The sequence below is a fragment of the Leptonychotes weddellii genome, chromosome 8, assembly GCF_054177405.1.
Source record: "Leptonychotes weddellii isolate Sample4059 chromosome 8, ASM5417740v2, whole genome shotgun sequence".
In the NCBI taxonomy this organism is placed as follows: Eukaryota; Metazoa; Chordata; class Mammalia; order Carnivora; family Phocidae; genus Leptonychotes; species Leptonychotes weddellii.
The window spans coordinates 64,487,035-64,505,319 of NC_138376.1; the positions used below are offsets into that span (position 1 = coordinate 64,487,035).

General features: G+C 38.1%; 1 protein-coding gene across 1 annotated transcript in view; it reads left to right on the top strand.

Annotated features, from left to right (window-relative positions):
* Positions 1–320: 320 nt before the first annotated feature.
* Positions 321–18,285, top strand: part of ZNF292 (zinc finger protein 292) — a 98,924-nt gene continuing 80,959 nt past the window's right edge. Inside the window, exon 1 of the mRNA XM_081828613.1 lies at positions 321–567. Coding sequence (XP_081684739.1) covers positions 400–567 — 168 coding nt within the window. The 5' untranslated portion in view covers positions 321–399. The remainder of the gene's footprint in view (positions 568–18,285) is intronic.

The window sequence follows — 18,285 nt, forward strand, 5'->3', positions numbered from 1 at the left end:
TCCGTAGAAGACTTCGGGGACTGGGGAAAGGGACGCCGGAATCGGGACACTCGAGAGGGCAGCCCCTCCCCAGGCTTTCCCCCACCCCCAGTCGCGGGGCCCACGTGACCGAGAGCAGGCCTCCACCGGCCCGCCCCTTTCGGCCGCTGCAGCCCACTTCCCGCTCTGGGTAAGTAAACCGCGGTTTTCCGCACCGCCCCAACCCCGCCCTCTTCCTTTCCCCTTCCCTTCACCTCCCTCGGGCTCCCTCGCGCCACTCTCCCCTCTCCCCCATCTTCCCCACCAGGCCCTTTGTACGTGCTCGGCGGCGTGCGAGCGCGCCCGGCACGTGACCCCGCCGAACGTGGCATTGTGTTATCACGTGACCCAGGTGCGTACGCGACGGAGCGGGGTGTGAAGATGGCGGACGAAGAGGCCGAGCAGGAGAGGTTGAGTCGTGGCGGAGGCGGTTGCGTCGCGGAGCTGCAGCGCCTGGGCGAGCGGCTCCAGGAGCTGGAGCGACAGCTGCGGGAGAGCCGCGTGCCGGCCGTGGAAGCGGCCACGGAGTACTGTCAGCAGCTGTGCCAGGTGAGGGCGCCTGGGGGTCCCCTCCCCCTTTTCCCCAACCAGAGGGGGAAGAGGGCGAGCGAGCGCCTGGGGGCTGAGCGGTGGTCGTCTCTTCTTTGGCATCGTTGGCGCCGCCGCCCAGGCGGGAGCGGGGAGTACGAGGAAGGCGCCTTTGTGTGGCTGCCGTTGTGGCGGTTGTTGTCGGCAGCTCCCGACTGGGGGAAGGGAGTTGTGGTCAGGGCGGAAAATCTCCCCTCCCCTTCCCTTCTCCGAACTCGGGACTGCTTGGTCCCCGAGGCCCAGGAGATGTAGACGGCCGAGGACTGAAGTCCTCTTTTCCGCAGGGAGAGGGTAAAGGAGGAATGGAGGCCAGGTCCTCTTTTTCCTCCCCCTCTTATTGTGCACTGGGGATTACCGCGCCCCCCGCCTCTGCGCCTCTGGTTTCCCACTCCGACGGGCCTCCGCCCCCACTGGTTTGATTCCTTTGCTTCCCCCTGCTTTCAACCGTCCCGCCCCCGGCCCCGTCCTCGCTGTCTCCCGGCCTTTGTTGTTCGAGTTTCGCCTTAGGACTGAAGGGGCCTTTGTTGATGTTCAGAGGAACAGTCCCCGCCGACCCCTTCTAGCTGGCCGAGACCTTCTGGGGTGGGGGCGCAGAGGTTGTCCCTTCCTGCCTTTGCTTGCTTGGTGCACCGCTTCCATGGTAAAGGTTGCTCTCCTCGGTAGAAGAGAGGAGCTCTCCCTGTATCCTGTGGGGCGGCTTTCCAGAGTCTGCTTCTCTTTTGCTTTCACCCTTCGAGGAGTACGGTTTCCTCTGCGCTTCCTCCCCTATCTCCCTACCGCCCCTATTATTTGGAGCCTTCCCTATTTGGCCTCCTGGTGAAACGGAGGTTCTTGAGGATTGAGGTTCTTGTGGACCTGTGCTCAGGGCAGTTTCAGACCTTTCCTTCTTTTCTTGAACAAGGACACTGCTTTCCAGTAACTGCGTTCTAACCAGGATTTGGAACGTTAAAAGCACTGTTTGCTCGATAGAAATCGGAGAGTTTGGGTCTACATTTAGACCTGATTACAAACCCTCCAGTTAGTTTGAAATTTCAAGGAGCTGCTGCTGGCGGTGGTGAAGATTTTGGTTAGATTGTCGTCTCGAGGAGGAAAAAGACAATTTATACAGGTCACATTTAGAGTTAACTTGTCAATGTATCATTATAGAGAAGTTGTTTTGGAAAGATAATGAGCCTAAGGCCGAACAATGGGTGGACTATTTTAGAATTAGATTACATTTTCACTTAATTTTTAGTCTTCGGAAATCTTTCCTTTAGAAGATCAAGGATACTTGAACCCATACAAAAAATTTTTCCATTAATGTATGCACGTTATTGTCACTAATTATTTGATAGTATTTCATTATCTTAAAAAAAAAACTTTGTGAGATCAAGTGGTGACTTGTCTAGGAGTCCATGCAATGTGAAAGCTCCCCACTTAAGGTAATAAAGGTCTGGTGAATACCTATGGCAGAATTAGAGATTCATCATTCCTTTGAATCCTTGTTTTAAAGAATTGTTGAAATTTGCCATTTTGACCTACCCTGGCAGCGCCAACTCATTGTTAATTGGTCTTTTAGATATAAAGATTTATTTTGTTGTAAAAGAATACTTGAAGTACCCATAAAAGGAAGTGTTTCTTTTATAAGTAAAGTCTGCTTTAACCGGTGAAAAGTATTAAAGTCTAGCTTTGCTGAAAGATACTTTTCAGATAGCGTTATCCACTGATGGGTTTAAGGCTAATTACCGTAAATATTCTTGGCGAGCAGTATTTATAAACAGGATTAGTGATTCTGGGAAAATGGAAATCTCATGCAGGTTGGACTTTTTTGAGTGTATGCAATATCATAAAGTTATCACTTTAAAAAGTATTTTTAATGGATGAAACACCATTGTTTTTTATCAATATAAAAGGAATTTACTGTGTTTTAAGTGATTAGTTTTATAACATGTATATAGTTTTTATTGACCAGTGCTACAGGAAACAGTAATAAAACATGCTGGGTTTCTGGATTTCAAGAATAATGAACTATTTCATGCATTAAAATCCCACAATAACTTAAATGCATTTAAAAGTAATCTCCATTACTTGAACAGTTACAGAATGTATCTGATATTTGATCCCCTCTATAACAAATGCTATGGGGTTTTTTTGTTTTTTGTTTTAATAATCTGTTTGTTCTAGTGATTTGGTCAAATGGGCAGTAACTTGAAACAATTGTTTCTTTAAAATTGTATCCTAGCCATTATTACTTAACATTCGGATATGAGTTGAGCAAAGCAGTGGTTAACAATTAAAGAATTTATTGGAGCAATTTAAAAACAGTACTGGAAATGCTAGGAGCCAGAAATTATGTCTTGTTTCTAACCTTGAGATTAGCTTTTTTCTTTGTAAGCTTTTTTCTGTAAAACTGTGATATTCACATGCTTCAGAAAGGCAAAGATGAACAATATTTGTCAGTTAGTGGATTTCAGACTTAATATTCTGTACCTGTTAACACTTAGTGCTTGTGTAATCCTTATTGTTGCATGTATTTTAAAGAATGAACTAGTTTTAAAAATGAACTAGTTTATATTTTGAATTTTTACCTCAGCAGAAGATGAGTTTCTGGAGAATATAGTGAAACCTACAAAAGAAGAAGTTGCTTATGCATCCTAGTTTATAGATTTTCTTTCTTTTTGAATGAAGTACAATATAACAGATTTCTTGAGTTCTGAGAAGTAAAATAGAAACATAAAGTAAGTTTTTCTTACTGTAAACAGTATTGTTTTGTTCTTTATATTGTGTTGGAAGTATGCCCCACTTTTACTTGTTTACCTGAACATTTGCTTAAAGTTAAGTAGGAGGAGGGAAGGGTGGTAGAGGATGAGTATAAGGGAGTGCCTGTCAAAAATCTCAAATTTCTTTAAATCTTTACAAGCTGGCTTTAATCTGGGTAATGTAGATTACTTCACTGATTTTCTTAAAATCAACTTAGAATAAGAATATAGGATAACCAGAAATAATTTCTTGGATTTATTTGTGTGAGGATCATTACTATACATAAAAATTGATTATAATAGGAACTTCTTGGACTATTTATTGTATTAGACGGGGTCAGTATTCACTCACTCACTCAACATTGTTATTGAATACCTATACTGTGGGCCAGGCAATCATGATCATGGTCCCTGGCTTCAAGGAGCCTACAGTCTTTGAAGGAAGGTAGACAACTACTAATTGTTGTAAACTGTGATTTATATCTTTTATTTAGGAGATCAGTGCAGTACAGTGAAAGGTTATTTATTTGGGAATTTAAACAGAAGCATTTCAATAGAAGAATTGTTCTAAAAGAATTTTAAAATAATTATTCATTTAAAAAGTTAAGCCATTGTAATAGTTGAAGAACGGTTTGTCAGGACATAGTATTTGTTGACAGCATTATATGCAGGACTGGATGACTGGTTGATTAATACATGAGTTGTGACTGGTTTTGCTTATTTATCTTCTGGTGGCCCATAATTGTTTTAAGAGATTGAATTGCAGTTTTGGAAATAAGTTTGTATCTTGCACACGTGCACACATGCACACACTTCTTTAATTCATATAAGCAATGTTTCTCAACTGCCTAGTACTTTTTCCCCTGAAGTTCTCTCTTCAAGGGCATTTGAAAATACGTGGGGTCAGTTGTTCTGTCATTGCAGTGTCTGCAGATGTGATACTGGCATTTAGTGCCCGTGGGCCAGGGATACTAAATTTTCTGAGGTGATTAGGATAGTCCCACCCCATTGAAATGTATTCCTCTGCCTAAATACTCGCAGTGTTCTTTTGAGAAACACTGAACAGAAAGAAAAATAATATATTAAGACTTTTTTTAGTTATGATCTTTTCATGTTAAGATAATATAGTTATATTAAGAAATGTAGCTAATCTGGAACAGGTCCAGGTAAATGCTGTTCAACCATATTTAAATTCACACTGAGCTTGAGAGGTCAAGAAAATTTCTACTTCCTTAGTAGAAATTACAAGCAATTACTTAAACAATTACTAAAACAATTCAGTTTTACTGGGGTAAGAGGGTAGCAATTTCAGCATTCTTAATTATCCTGCTTAAAGCACAGATTTGACCTTTTGAGATAATTAAAATTCTGTATTTTTAAGAAAGCATTTAATGCAAAGATTAGATTTAGATGTTAGCAGGGGATATAAGATAAAGAAGACTCTTGTAGTATATAAAATAAGATTTAAATAAAACTTCAAGATGACAGTTGAAGAGGTGTCAAAAGGCAGTGTATCATTAACAAATTTAATTTTTTTCTGTTTTTTAATTGAAAGTGTAGTTTAGGGATGCCTGGGTGGCTCAGTTGGTTAAGCGTCTGCCTTCCTCTCTGGTCATGATCCGAGGGTCCTGGGATCGAGCCCCGTATCTACCTGCTGCTCCCCCTGCTTTTGTGCCCTCTGTCTCTCTGGCACATAAATAAAATCTTTAAAAATAGAAGTGTTGGTATAGTGTACTGATTTCTTTTCTTTTCTTTTTTTTTTTTTTTTTTTTACAAATTCAAACAGAGAAAGGGCGTATAACAAAAACTTGATCTTCCCATCCCAGACCTCCTGTCACCCCCAACAAAGACAGTCCCTTAATAGTTTTTTATCCCTCTTTCCAGAAATACGTGTTTGCTCTTTTTAAAAAATTAAGATGAGGACACACTGTACAATGCATCTTGCTTTTATTTACCAAAAAATATATCTTCGAGATCATTCCATAGCTCCTCGTGTAAATCTGTGGCCTTTTTTTTTTTTAAGATTTTTATTTATTTGACAGAGAGCGCACATAAGCAGGGGGAGTGGCAGGGAGAGGGAGAAGCGGGCACCCCCCTGCTCAGGGGGGAGTCTGCCTCTCCCAGTCCCCCTGCTCAGGCTCTCTCCTTTCTTTCAAATAAATAAATAAACAAAATCTTAAAAAAATAAACCGTAATAATTCCAGTTTATGGCTGTGTTTAATCACTTAATTATTGGTGGCTATTTAATAAGTTAATTTTATGTAATTTCAATAAATTTTTCAAAGTAGGAGGTAAGCATTTCTGGCTGGGATATCAGAGAAAGCTTTACTGAGATAGGATTTGAGCTGGACCTTAGTGCTTTTATTAACTGATGCCTTATTGGAATAAGAAGAAAAATCAAAATAAAACTGTTAGGAGAGCTTCTGAGTATTTAAATTATGTAGTTAAAATATTTCAGAATATATTTTTGTTTCATCTGTTTGGTACGAGTTGATTGTTTTACCTGCATCTTCTGTTTAGCTTTGTTATATGGCAAGTGTTTTGAAAATGCTCACTTTCCTCAAAAAAAAAAAAGCTAGACTTTTTTTCTTTTGATTATTAGAGGATATCTTAAGTTAATTTTTAGGACACTTCAAATGGGAAGAAAGGATGGCTTGCTTGTTAATTAGTGATAATTACTTTAGGTATTGAGGGAGTAATAAGTCATTTAAACTTTAAAAGTATAGGTAATGCTCAAGGGAAATAATTTTTTAAATGTTCATAATTAGTATGATTGCACATTGGAGATATTCCACTTTCCAGAATATGCTTATGCCAATTTTAGCAAAGGAAAACTTTACCAAATTTTGCTTGCCTCCTTCTTGACACTTCCTGGTCCTAATTTGAAATGGAGGAAGATAAGATGTATTCTGCAATTGCCCTTCATAATATTTTATATGACTAACCTGAAAAACCAAGGATTTTTGAAAATACATGTTCTTAACTATATGAAGCTGCTGCTGTATTTATTTTCTTTGAAATTCTGTCAGAGTTGAGAAATTACCTTACTTTTTTCCAACTCCCACACATAAATCCAGTTCATAAAATGAACCAGTCACTATGGGAGGAGCATCATTTATAAAATGGAAAGTTTGTTTTTTATTAATGCATTTGTTACATACCCCATATAACTTTTTAACTATATATTGTTTCCAGGAACATCTCTTGATTCATTATTTCTTTTTTAGTATTGAGAGTTGCACAGTGTGCCTGAGAAAAATATGTTACCTTTTTCCCCCTTAACTTTACATTATAAAAACTTTATGGGGCGCCTGGGTGGCTCAGTTGGTTAAGCGACTGCCTTTGGCTCAGGTCATGATCCTGGAGTCCTGGGATCGAGTCCCGCATTGGGCTCCCTGCTCAGCAGGGAGTCTGCTTCTCCCTCTGACCCTCCTCCCTCTCATGCTCTCTGTCTCTCATTCTCTCTCTCTCAAATAAATAAATAAAATCTTTAAAAACAAAACAAAAAAACACTTTATGGTCTGTGAGTATGCATATTTAGCCAAGAAGATGTGTTAAAATTCAGTCCATTACATATATTTTTTAATTTATTCATTTTTAAAAAGATTTTATTTATTTATTTGTCAGAGAGCACAAGCAGGGGAAGCAGCAGGCAGAGGGAGATGTGGGAGGGAGCCCGATGTGGGGTTCTACCCCAGGACTCTGGGATCATGACCTGAGCAGAAGGCAGACGCTTAACCAACTGAGCCACCCAGGTGCCCCTTTCTTAATTTATTTTAATTAGGTAATTGAATTTGTCATGTGGGAGCACTAAGGGAGCTATGGAGAATTATGGAGATCTCTGCCTTCAAAGCCCTTACAAATTTGATGCATATGTTAACAGTTAAGCAATAGTATTAGATATTAAAGTATCTAGTGATAAATAACAGTAAGTGGAGTGTAAAGAGCATTTTGAAGTTAATTTTTTTTTAAAGATTTTATTTATTTATTTGAGAGAGAGAGAATGAGAGAGAGCATGAGAGGGAGGAGGGTCAGAGGGAGAAGCAGACTCCCTGCCGAGCAGGGAGCCCGATGCGGGACTCGATCCCGGGACTCCAGGATCATGACCTGAGCCGAAGGCAGTCGCTTAACCAACTGAGCCACCCAGGCGCCCACATTTTGAAGTTAATTTAATAAAAATTGATCAGGAAAGGAAAACACTTATTTACATTGAGTCTTGAATCAATTTGGATAAGTAAACAGAAGGGAGAAGGGTGGGAATAAACACTCAGAAAATGGAACAACTTCAAACTGGCATCTTGGAGAAAAATGTCAGGGGTTGGATCGAAAAATAGGGTAGAAAAGATAGATGAGAACCAGAGTAAGGGTTTAGGATCCGAAAGAAGGAATTTTAATTAATCTTTTAAGTATAGATAATATATGGTTACATTGCTTAAAGACTCACCCTCCTAAATTTGGGACATTGAAACACACAAAAAGAAGTTCAGAATGTTACAGCCTTAGGTGTTTGTGTTTTAAGTAGGCTCCGTGCCCAGTGTGGTGCTTGAACTCACACCCTGAGATTGAGAATCACACGCTCTACTGACCGAGCGAGCCAGGCACTCCCAACTTTGGTTTTTCTTGAAGTATCCTGTATCAGTTTTATGTGGTGTAACAAACTACCCCAAAGCATAGTGGCTTCAGAACAGCTGTTTTTTTGTTTGTCTGTTTGTTTTGTTTTAAGTAAACTCTACGCCTGATGTGGGGCTGGAACTCACTACCCCAAGATCAAGAGTCACATGCTCTACCAATGGAGCCAGACAGGTGCCCCAGAAGACTAGATGTTTTTATTAATGTTCACAAGTTTATGGGTCTGTTGGGTGGTTTGCTGTCAGCTGGTCATTCCGTCTGGGATGGAATGGTCCCAGATGGTCTCACTCATTTGTCTTGTTGTCAGGTGGGTTGGTCAAGGTTCCTCAGTTGGGTTGGCTCATCTGCTACAGTCTTACCATCAAGAGAACAAGTTCTGTTGCACAACTGCTTTTAAGCCTCTGCTTATGTCATGTTTGCCAAGGTCCTTTTGGGTACAAAAGTGGTAAACCCAGCTTCTTTGGGGTACAAGGAGATGTGATTCTTTCTATAACATAACAATCTACCACATATCCCAATTCTCTTTATTCCCCACTGCAATGTCAGGCACTTTTATAGGTCAGATTTCAATTTTTCCTCTCTGTAGCCCTGCCTCTGCTTTTTTTCTTGTCAATCCATATTCTGTAATCAAAGCACATCTCTTTGCTCCTTTTCTTTCAGATTGGCTAAAGGTTTCCAGTCCCGTTTTCTAATCTCAGTCTCTAAGTAGAAAAAGGGTGTCTCCACTACATCACTCAAACTTTGGGAAATTTGTAGAACAGCCTCTTTAAATAGTTACAGTTACAGTAGTTATACCTTAATATTAAGTATGGTCTCAGTTTGGTGTTTTATGCTGTCTGAACATTGTGTAGTCCAATAATAGCATCCTAGGTCTTGTCCTATCTTCAGCCTTCTTCTTCTTTTTTTTTTTTTTTGTAACTGGTGAACTTGCTTTTAACCTTACTTTCAATTTGTGAAAGTCCCCAGTATCCTGCTTTTATCTTTCTACCTAACTGGCAGTCCAATACTCGTAACAGTGTCTCTCAAGTTTGAGTTTGCAGAAACCCAAGAGAGTAAGTCTAGATCTTTAGAGTTACAAGTTTTGACTCAGCTTATAGTAAGATGTAACTTTTTTTTAACTTCACCACCTAGTTGTTACACTGAAACAAAAATATCACAAAACAGTACTTATCCTTACTAGGTGTGTGATGCGTTCTGTTTTATTTATTATTGTTTTGCAAAGCTGCTCTTGATTTTATAGTCACTGAATAGTCATAACCAACAGTTTGAAAAATACTACGTATAGGGGGATCACTGTGCTCCGTTTAGTAGTAAGCAGAAAGGTAGGCAGGCAGTCCTAAGTTCTAAGGTGACCTTCTAGTCTAGCTGATTCAGAACATTCTTACAGTTTATTTAGGAGGAGCATCAAAATTAAAATACAGTTTTAAATTTCTTACTGTGAATGCTAGAAACCCAGCATTATGGCCATGGAACCCAATTTGAGAAATTCTGGTGCATAAGATAACATACAAATTTAAGCCTCAGCCCAGGTCTCTGCTTGCTCTGTTTACTTTTTTCCCATCCTTTCACTGTTCAACAGGAACTTTCTGCTCCATCTAAATTGGTCTCTTCATTCCTCACAAGTATCCCTGTTCGTTTTACTTACTTTGTGATTTTGCTTAGAGGAGCAGTGTTATGTAGTGGAAAGCCAAATGGATTTGATTTCAGATATGAGCTCCTCTCTAATTGGACAAGATCTTTAGCTTATGCTTTCTTTTGGAGTTAGAGGCTCTACTAAGATTGAAGATGAAGCGAATTAATGTTCAGAATTGTTAGATGCTTTACTAACAGTGAATTGTTTATTCTGAAGACCTGTGAGATCATAGGATTAAATACCATTCAGTTTGTTTAAATATCTCGCTTAAACCAAATTGCCTCCTAGGATCTCATCATTACTATATAATAATTGTTTAGTATGACACTGAATTATCAGAAGATGTTAAATTTTATTAGGCATTTGTTTAGGAAGACAGATATTTGGTTAAATGGCTAAAATGAAGCAGTTCACATATCTGGACAATGTATTCATATGGAATATTTGGCATCCTTATTGATGCCTGACATAGGCAACGTTATATATTAACTTCATAACTCTCAGGTACAGGTTTTATATTTAAAAAGAGGTATCTGAATTTAAAAGTGGTAATTAATAATTGACTGGATTCCCATCCCAATTTTATAGGGCTATTAGAATGTTAGCGTATTAGATATTTAAATTAATTCCTGTGGTAATTTTAATTTACCAGAGTTAATTGAAGCAGATATTTGTGATTTTTGAGAGAAAATTATTTTCATTAAATAAGAATGATTTTACTGCTTCTTTTAGATGAGCCATTATCATCAAAATGAGGCATTTAGAATTTTTTCTCCAAATTAATAGCTCACATTTTGTATTCTTTGTATAAATATTTGTACATATTCTTGATCTTTCCCTAATTTTTGCTAATATGATAAATCTCAGTCAATAAAAAACCTGAAACATTGTATGTTTAACTCAAAAGCATTATCATTTTGTCAGTTTATATTCTGAAAAATACAAATTTTTATTTTTAATTTTTTGAACAAAACTTTCACAAGATTATATTTCAAAAGAATAAAACAAAGTTTAATAAAATACTTACTAAAATTGATACTTAGGTTTGATCTTGTGACTTACCACAACTTATCCAAACCATATTTGCATGACTTTATTTTTTTTAAAGATTTATATATTTCAGAGAGAGAGCGTGACTGTGCTGCGGCGAGGGGGTTTGGGGAAGGCACAAGGGAGAGGATGACAGAGTGTCTTTAAGCAGAGTCCATGCTGAGTGCAGAGCCCAACTTGGGGCTCCATCTCACAATCTGAGCTGAAACCTAGAGTCCCACACTTAACTGTGCCACCCACGTGCCCCTGTATAACTTTATTTTAAAGCTCTATTAGGGAAATTAAAAAAAAAAAAAGTTACCTGCCTAAAGTGGGATATTGCATGTAACAGCAGATACTATGAATAAAATTTATATTCTCAAACAAATTGATCATGAACTTCATGGTCAGCATGAAGATATTTTATAGGAAACAGTTCTGAATGCTCATGTCATAACTGCTCTTTCTTTAGTAATTAAGAATTCACCCTATTATGTAAAACTGAATATGTTGGCAAGTCACACTTAGCATATTCAATATTGTGACCTATTTATAAAATATTTCTGAAAAGGTGACCTGATGTTGCAAATGCTGCCAAAGAGAAATTATTTTTAACACCAAAAGACCTTTGAGGATTTACTTATCTTGAATGAAACCATTTGTGGTGTTTGATTCCCCCCCGCCCAACCCTGAGAATCGTCTTTTATAGATCTTGTTTTACTTAATGGAAAAACCTACTCTTTACATTCTTTCTTTCATACATACTTTGCTTGACAGCCCATTAGATACTGTGAATTAAAGTCTTGGGATTCTAAGGACACTGGTTTTAATTTTCACAGAATTATTATGACCGTTGATATGCTACTTATAACTTTGCTGCTTTATCCTTGAAATGGAAATGGTACATTGTGAGAATTGATCAAAGACATAGTTATTTTAAATGATTGTTATAAAGCAGCATTTTCATATACACTTAGAGACTACTTTGGAATACCTTTGATGTTTTATATATGATAATGACCTAGCATAATCTGAAAACAATAATTCTGTCAGGTTCAATGCCATCTATTATCATCACCTTGAAAAATAACATTAGAGTACTGATCTACCAACTTTTTTGAAGTCTCTATTTTAGAGAAGGTGGAATTTTATTTCATAATAATTTATAAAAAATTCTTTTGATTTTGGGGGGGTGAGCAGGAGAGAGATTACTTGATGTGTGGAATGCACCAGGAGAAGATTATTAGTTTTACAATTGAAACCTTTCCTTTGTCCAAAATTTTAAACATGGCATTTGAGAGGCTGGGATGAGAGAAGGTAGTATTACATAGTAACTAAAAGTACAGATTTTGAACTATGATTCGAATTACAACTCCCTTACTTCCTTATGGACTTGAGGCTTGGTTTTATGTCTGAGTCCTCATCTACAGACTGGAGGTAATATCTGCCTTAAAGCTGTCATGATTCAGGTATGATGTTTGCTGAGCACTTTGCATGTTACGATGCTGGAAGTACACAGTAAATGCTAGCTATTAATACACTTAAGAGGACTAGATCTGAAATTTTCCCTCGTAAAAGAACATTAATCTTAGTGTTAGTAAAATACTCTTTATTGTCATCTAGATAGTGGTTTTAAAACTTAAAAAAAATTAAGGGAACCCCTTCCCTTTACCCCAAAGTCTTACTTGATATCTTGATGTATAAAACAAAGTTACCTCTGCAGAAAAGTTTGAGAAGTACTAATCTAGCATATAAGAATACCATTGCCAGAGGTTGTAAAGGGAGTTCAAGCATACTTTTCTGACATTATTTTCTTCTTAAACAGGTGTGGCTTTTTTCCTATTTTTCTTCATTTTACTGCTTTCTTCTCTGTATTTTGGAGAACATAATGAATGTTCTTGTCTTAGAGACATAATAAAACCATCACTGAGAACTTTCATATATTTTATTTAATTTTAAAGAGTTTTAATTGTGCTGCTTAGTTTTGTTTTACATACTAAGGCACATTAAATAAACTCGTTTTTTGGGTACCTAATATTTAAAATACATTTATTTCTCTGGAAGCATGGCACTGACATGTATATAGTATGAATAAGGAAATGGTACCTTATCAGAGGAACAATAAATGTTAAATAATAGTGAAACTTATGCACACTTCCACAAATATACTCAGTGCTAACATTTAATTCTTTTTGAAAGTTCATGGAGAAGACCTGCACCATCTTACACATTCCTCCCAGTCTTGATCTCTTTTTCTCTGCCTCTTTCATTTTCTTCCTTAGTTTTCCAGAGAAGTGGCTGTTCCCTGGAAAGTGGATCTTTTTATCTGTGCAGTTGATTCCCCATCCCCTCAGAGAACCTTTCCACTTTTATTGTGTCTTCATCATTTTTCTTTCCATCACTCCTGTCCTTGAGCCTGTAGGTGTGTGTGTGTGTGTCTTTTTCATCTTTTTGCTTTGTTAGTCATTTATCTTCAGATTTCTTTGTTTTCTTTAAACCCTTCTTTCACATATGAGACCTTTCTTACCTTATACAGGGGGCGTTTTAAATTCGTTTTCTAATCTTTATTGCCATGCATCTTGGAAAAGTACCCTATTTATTGTCTTCATTTCTTACCTTCCATTGCAGTTTGGATTCTACCCCTCACCATACTAAAGAAGATGTTCTTTTAAAGGTCACTTGTTCAGCATATCTGTAATACTTTTATTAACTGTAGATCCAAGTAGCAATCCACCAGCTCAGATTACTTCATTTGCTGCGTTGTTTTTAAGAAAATGTAATTGTCCAGAATTTTAAAATTACAAGCTTTCATATTGAAATATGGATGTTTGGCTTATCTTGGAAAGTCAGAAGATCTGGCAGTATTGCACTCATTCATGGCTACAGGCTGGAGTGGCTGCCTGCTCAGCCCCTGTTGGCATTTTAAAGTGTTTGTGATCCCATCTTAAGTTCATCTCCTTTCAGCTTATTTACACGATTCTCCTAATCTCTTACCTTTGTGACTGCTCCTTGGTCATCTCCACTGACTCTTCTTTTCACCTGCTGGAATAGCACAGTAATTATTAGCTAAAATTAATATATTTAAGAAGACTAGATCCAAAATTGCAGAATTTTTTTGGTGGCATTTCCTCAAATGTGCTTTTCTTCCTTGCATTTTATGTGAATGACCCTCGGCCATTTTTTCACCTTATCATCATGTCTGAGATTGGACCCTTACCAGAAAGTGACTCATGATGCCCTGGTTGATAATCCATGCTTTACATACTAATCTTCAGCAGTCATCCATTCTGACAGCAGCTCTTATTACCTGGTCTGAATAGGATTTCCAGTATCTATCCATTCTTTTAGACCTTACTACTCTTCTTAGCTCTTAGCTCTTGGCTCCTATTTCCAGCCACCTATGGAACTCTTCCTCATGGAGTTCAGTAGGTACTTCTAATTAAATATGTTTGAAATTGAACTTATCCACTCTCCTTTACATTCCTCTACTCCCCACCAAACAGAAAGCCTGTTGGTATTGGTGACATTGCCCCCACTCACACTTACATTTAGGTTTTGAAACCTTGAGTCATTTTTAGTTCCTCCTTCTTTCACCTCCACAACCTGGTCACCACGTTCTGTTGATTTTACTCATGCAATGCTTCCTCTAGCCTTCTGTGGCTAGATGACCTGGCTTCATGACCTTCATGACCTGGTTCCCAGGGCACCAGCCTGGCTGATGGGGGAGCCATATTCCTTACTTCTCTATAGCCTTAGAACTTTATGTTCTGTTCTTATACTGCATTTTTCATATCCTCCCTCATGTCTGTGCTTTGGCTTTAGCTTTTTCCTTTAGTGTTTCCTCCTTTTTTATCAACCCCATGTCTATACATTTCTTTCCCTAATAAAATTATTAGGTATTAATTTCTAAGGAGGCCTTCCTACACTCCTAAATGGATTTAATGACATATTTCCCATATTTATATTAGACTGTATGTTTTTCTGGCTTTTATCATAGTTTCTCTGTGTTATGATTGCATTTGTCTCTTCACCTTACCCCCAAATTGGAGCTCCTTAAAAGCAGGAGCCAGGGGGTGCCTGGGTAATTCATTTGGTTAAGCATACAACTCTTGGACTCTTGGTTTTGGCTCAGGTCATGATCTCAGGGTCATGAGATTGAGCCCTGCCCTCAGTGTGGAGTCTGTTTGAGATTCTCCTTCTTCTTCTGCCCTTCCCCTCTCTCTTTCTCCTAAATAACAAATTTTTTTTTATTTGAGAGAGAGAGAGAGAGAGCATGAGCAGGGGGAAGGGCAGAGGGAGAAGCAGACTCCCCACTGAGCAGGGAGCCTGACATGGGGCTCAATCTCAGGACCCTGAGATCATGACCTTAGCCAAAGGCAGATGCATAACCGACTGAGCCACCCAGGCACCCCTCAAATAAAATAATAAATAAAATCTTTAAAAAAAAAAAAAAGCAGGGGCCATGCCTTATTTTACTGAATCATAGGTAATTAAATATTGTTGGATGTTTGTCTCTTCTTTTTCCCTTGAATAGGTGGTTTTAATTATTGGAGGGGAGAGTAAATTTTTTGCTTATAAGAGGCTGTTACTTACTGAAATTGTTTGTTCTGACCACTCTTATTTCATCTCAGTTCTAACATTGGGTATCTGTTTTCGGGCAAGGATTGAGTTTGGTCAAATAGAGTTCTTATAAAGCAAACATGAGTACATGATCAGTAGTAGTCAATAGCTTATATTTATTAAATGCTGACTATGTGCCAGAACTATTAAAAGTGTGTGTGTGTGTGTGTGTGTGTGTGTGTTAGAGAGAGAGAGTGAGTATGTATGTTGGCAGGAAAGGGAAAGAGCTTGAGAGGGAGGAACTCCTTTAATCCTTAACCCTCTGAAATAGGTAGAGTTGCTATTCCTATTTATATATGAGATTTCTAAGGGACTAAGCAGTAAAATAACTTGTCTAAGTCAAGTAATAGGATTTAATGTTTAAAAAATAAGCAAGAGGGTCACCTGAGTGGCTCAGTCAGTTAAGCATCCGACTCTTGGTCTTGGCTCAGGTCTTGCTCTCACGGTTGTGAGTTCAGGCCCTGCATTGGGCTCCACGCTGGGTGTGGAGCCTTTAAAACACCACCACCAACAACAACAAAACAAAAACAGGAAAAGCAAAACACAAACTAAGTAAAACATTTTTTTCTTTTTTGGGAGGAATATGTAGGTGTTGTTTTTTTGAAAATTGTTTTAGGTTACAGAAGGAATTTACAATAGTAAACTTTAATAATTTGAAACTAAATTTATCAGGAAAGCAGAACAATGAATATAAGCATTTTACTATTGTAGTGAAGATTAAGTTAATAGCCTTCTTTAAGAATGTGTTAATTAGGGTTTTTTGTTTAGCAGTGGTGGGAATTTTATTAGTTTTGAATTTATTTGAGTAATATATAAGTCTTTTAAAGGTAATCAATACATATTTATGAACTATAATGGGAGCAACTTGTTGAAGAAATTGGTTTCTAATCTCCACATAATAAATCTTTTTTTCTCCACATATAAGCGAGATAATTTATTTTATTGGATTAAGAAAAAAAAAAATCTGCATTTGTGGTGTGTTTTGTCTCTTTTATTTGGCACAAAGAAGTACCTAAAACTCTTGGAGAAAAATAGGGTCATTGTCACATCAGTGATCTTTATGCAGCTTTTAATTGGGTATTCTACCAGTAAACATTTGAATATGAAACCTCAATATAGGAGTATCTAATTATAAATTGTATATGTTTGTATACACAGTAGTCCCCCTCTTATCTGTCCTTCATTTCACTTTTTGTGGTTTCGGTTACCTATGGTCATTTGTGGTCCAGAGCAGATGATCTTCCTTCTAACACAGGTCAGTAGTAGCCTAATGCTGCATCACAGTGCCTATGTCATTCACTTCACTTTATCTCATTGGGTAGGCGTTAATTAATTTCATCCTAAGAAGAAGAAGGGTTAGTATAGCACAATAAGGTATTTTGAAAGTGTGTACACACGCACACCACATATATGTACTATTACAGCTTATATAGTTATTTGAGTCTGTGTACTAAATTAAAAATTTATGTTTTAGATAAATTCAATAGAACAAGAAGTTTTTTCTATACTACAGTGTATGCTTCCTTTGGAAACCGCTGGTTTATAGTGCTATGAGTAGCTGATGTTTCTGAGATAAATTAGTAAATAACTGCCTGATTTATTTTTCCGATTTTCAGAGTGGACTGGAGATACGACAGCAGTGACAGCAGATTTTAATTACTGTCTTTTAGTCAAATTTAATGTAGTGTATATTTCCAGTTTATTGTTTCTGTCATGCTTTACCCTTTATGAAGATACCTGAGTATTAAGTGTCCCAGTTACCAGATTCCCTCCTAGCTCTGAATCACCTCAGTTACTTGCTCTGCAGTATTGGAGTTTGACCCTTTAAGCATTTCTTCTTTGATTGATGTTCAGCTTTGTTAGTAGAGCATACTGAAGGGACACTACACAAGGAAGGGGCTTTAGTTTTGGTTTCTTGCTCCTACTGCATGACTGCTAGTAGGACAGATAATGGGGACATCCAGTGGTCCTCTGCCCCAGATTGAGTGCCCACAGTAGACACACTCTTGGTGAGCTCACAGCCCCAGCCCCAACTTAGTGACCATCTCACCATAGTTCCCCTGACATGTACATTGCACACCCCAAACATCATGTCTCCTTCCTGGAGAGCCAGCAGCTAACACCCCAATTCCCCCTGCAGTTCTTCTTATACCATAGAGAGTTGTTTTCCATGGCCCTCCCTGTTTAGGCAATGCTGGGTCAGATTCTTAGTGTTTCCTAACTACTTATATTACATTAGCAGCAAGGCTTCATGGAGTAGATGAATAGGGCAAGTAAGTTCAGGATTCCAGTTGTGCCATCATCACTCTGGTTTTTAACAGTTATTATGTGAGTAAGTTACCTTTTTTTCATTTAAGGGACCTGTGTTGAATTTCTCATCCTAATAAAAATAGTGATCAAATTTTTAGGTAAAAAGTCCTTACATATAACAATTTGTCAATTCTTTTTGACTTAAATACATAAAAAGTATTGTGAATTATGGGTACAGGTCAATCGTGATAAGTATCAGTGAACTTTTTTTTTTAAACCATCTTGTCCAGGGCACCTGGGTGGCTCAGCTGGTTAAGCAACATGTCTCAGGTCATGATCCCAGAGTCCTGGGATCGAGTTCTGCGTCGGGCTCCCAGCTCAGCGGGGAGCCTGCTTCTCCCTCTGACCCTCTCCCCTCTCATGCTGTTTCTCTCTCAAATAAATAAATAAATAAAATCTTTTTAAAAAAATCATCTTGTTCAGTAACTTACTTGACTAAATCTCTGGATTCCAAGGCCTGGCCACTTAGTACTGGAAAATACATACATCCATAGCCAAATCTACAGCTGAAGGGCTGTTGGATGAACCTATTCCGTGGACAAATGTTTGATATTTATTGGTGACCAAATATAGTTTGGTTCTGGATTAAAAACTACTGTCATTACTTAACTGTTTGTCTCTGCCAGCAGTGACAATAAATGTCTACAAACCCCAGGAATATAAAGTAAAATGAATGACTTAGGAAAAGAAAGTGAGCAACTAGAGTTCCCACCCAGATTC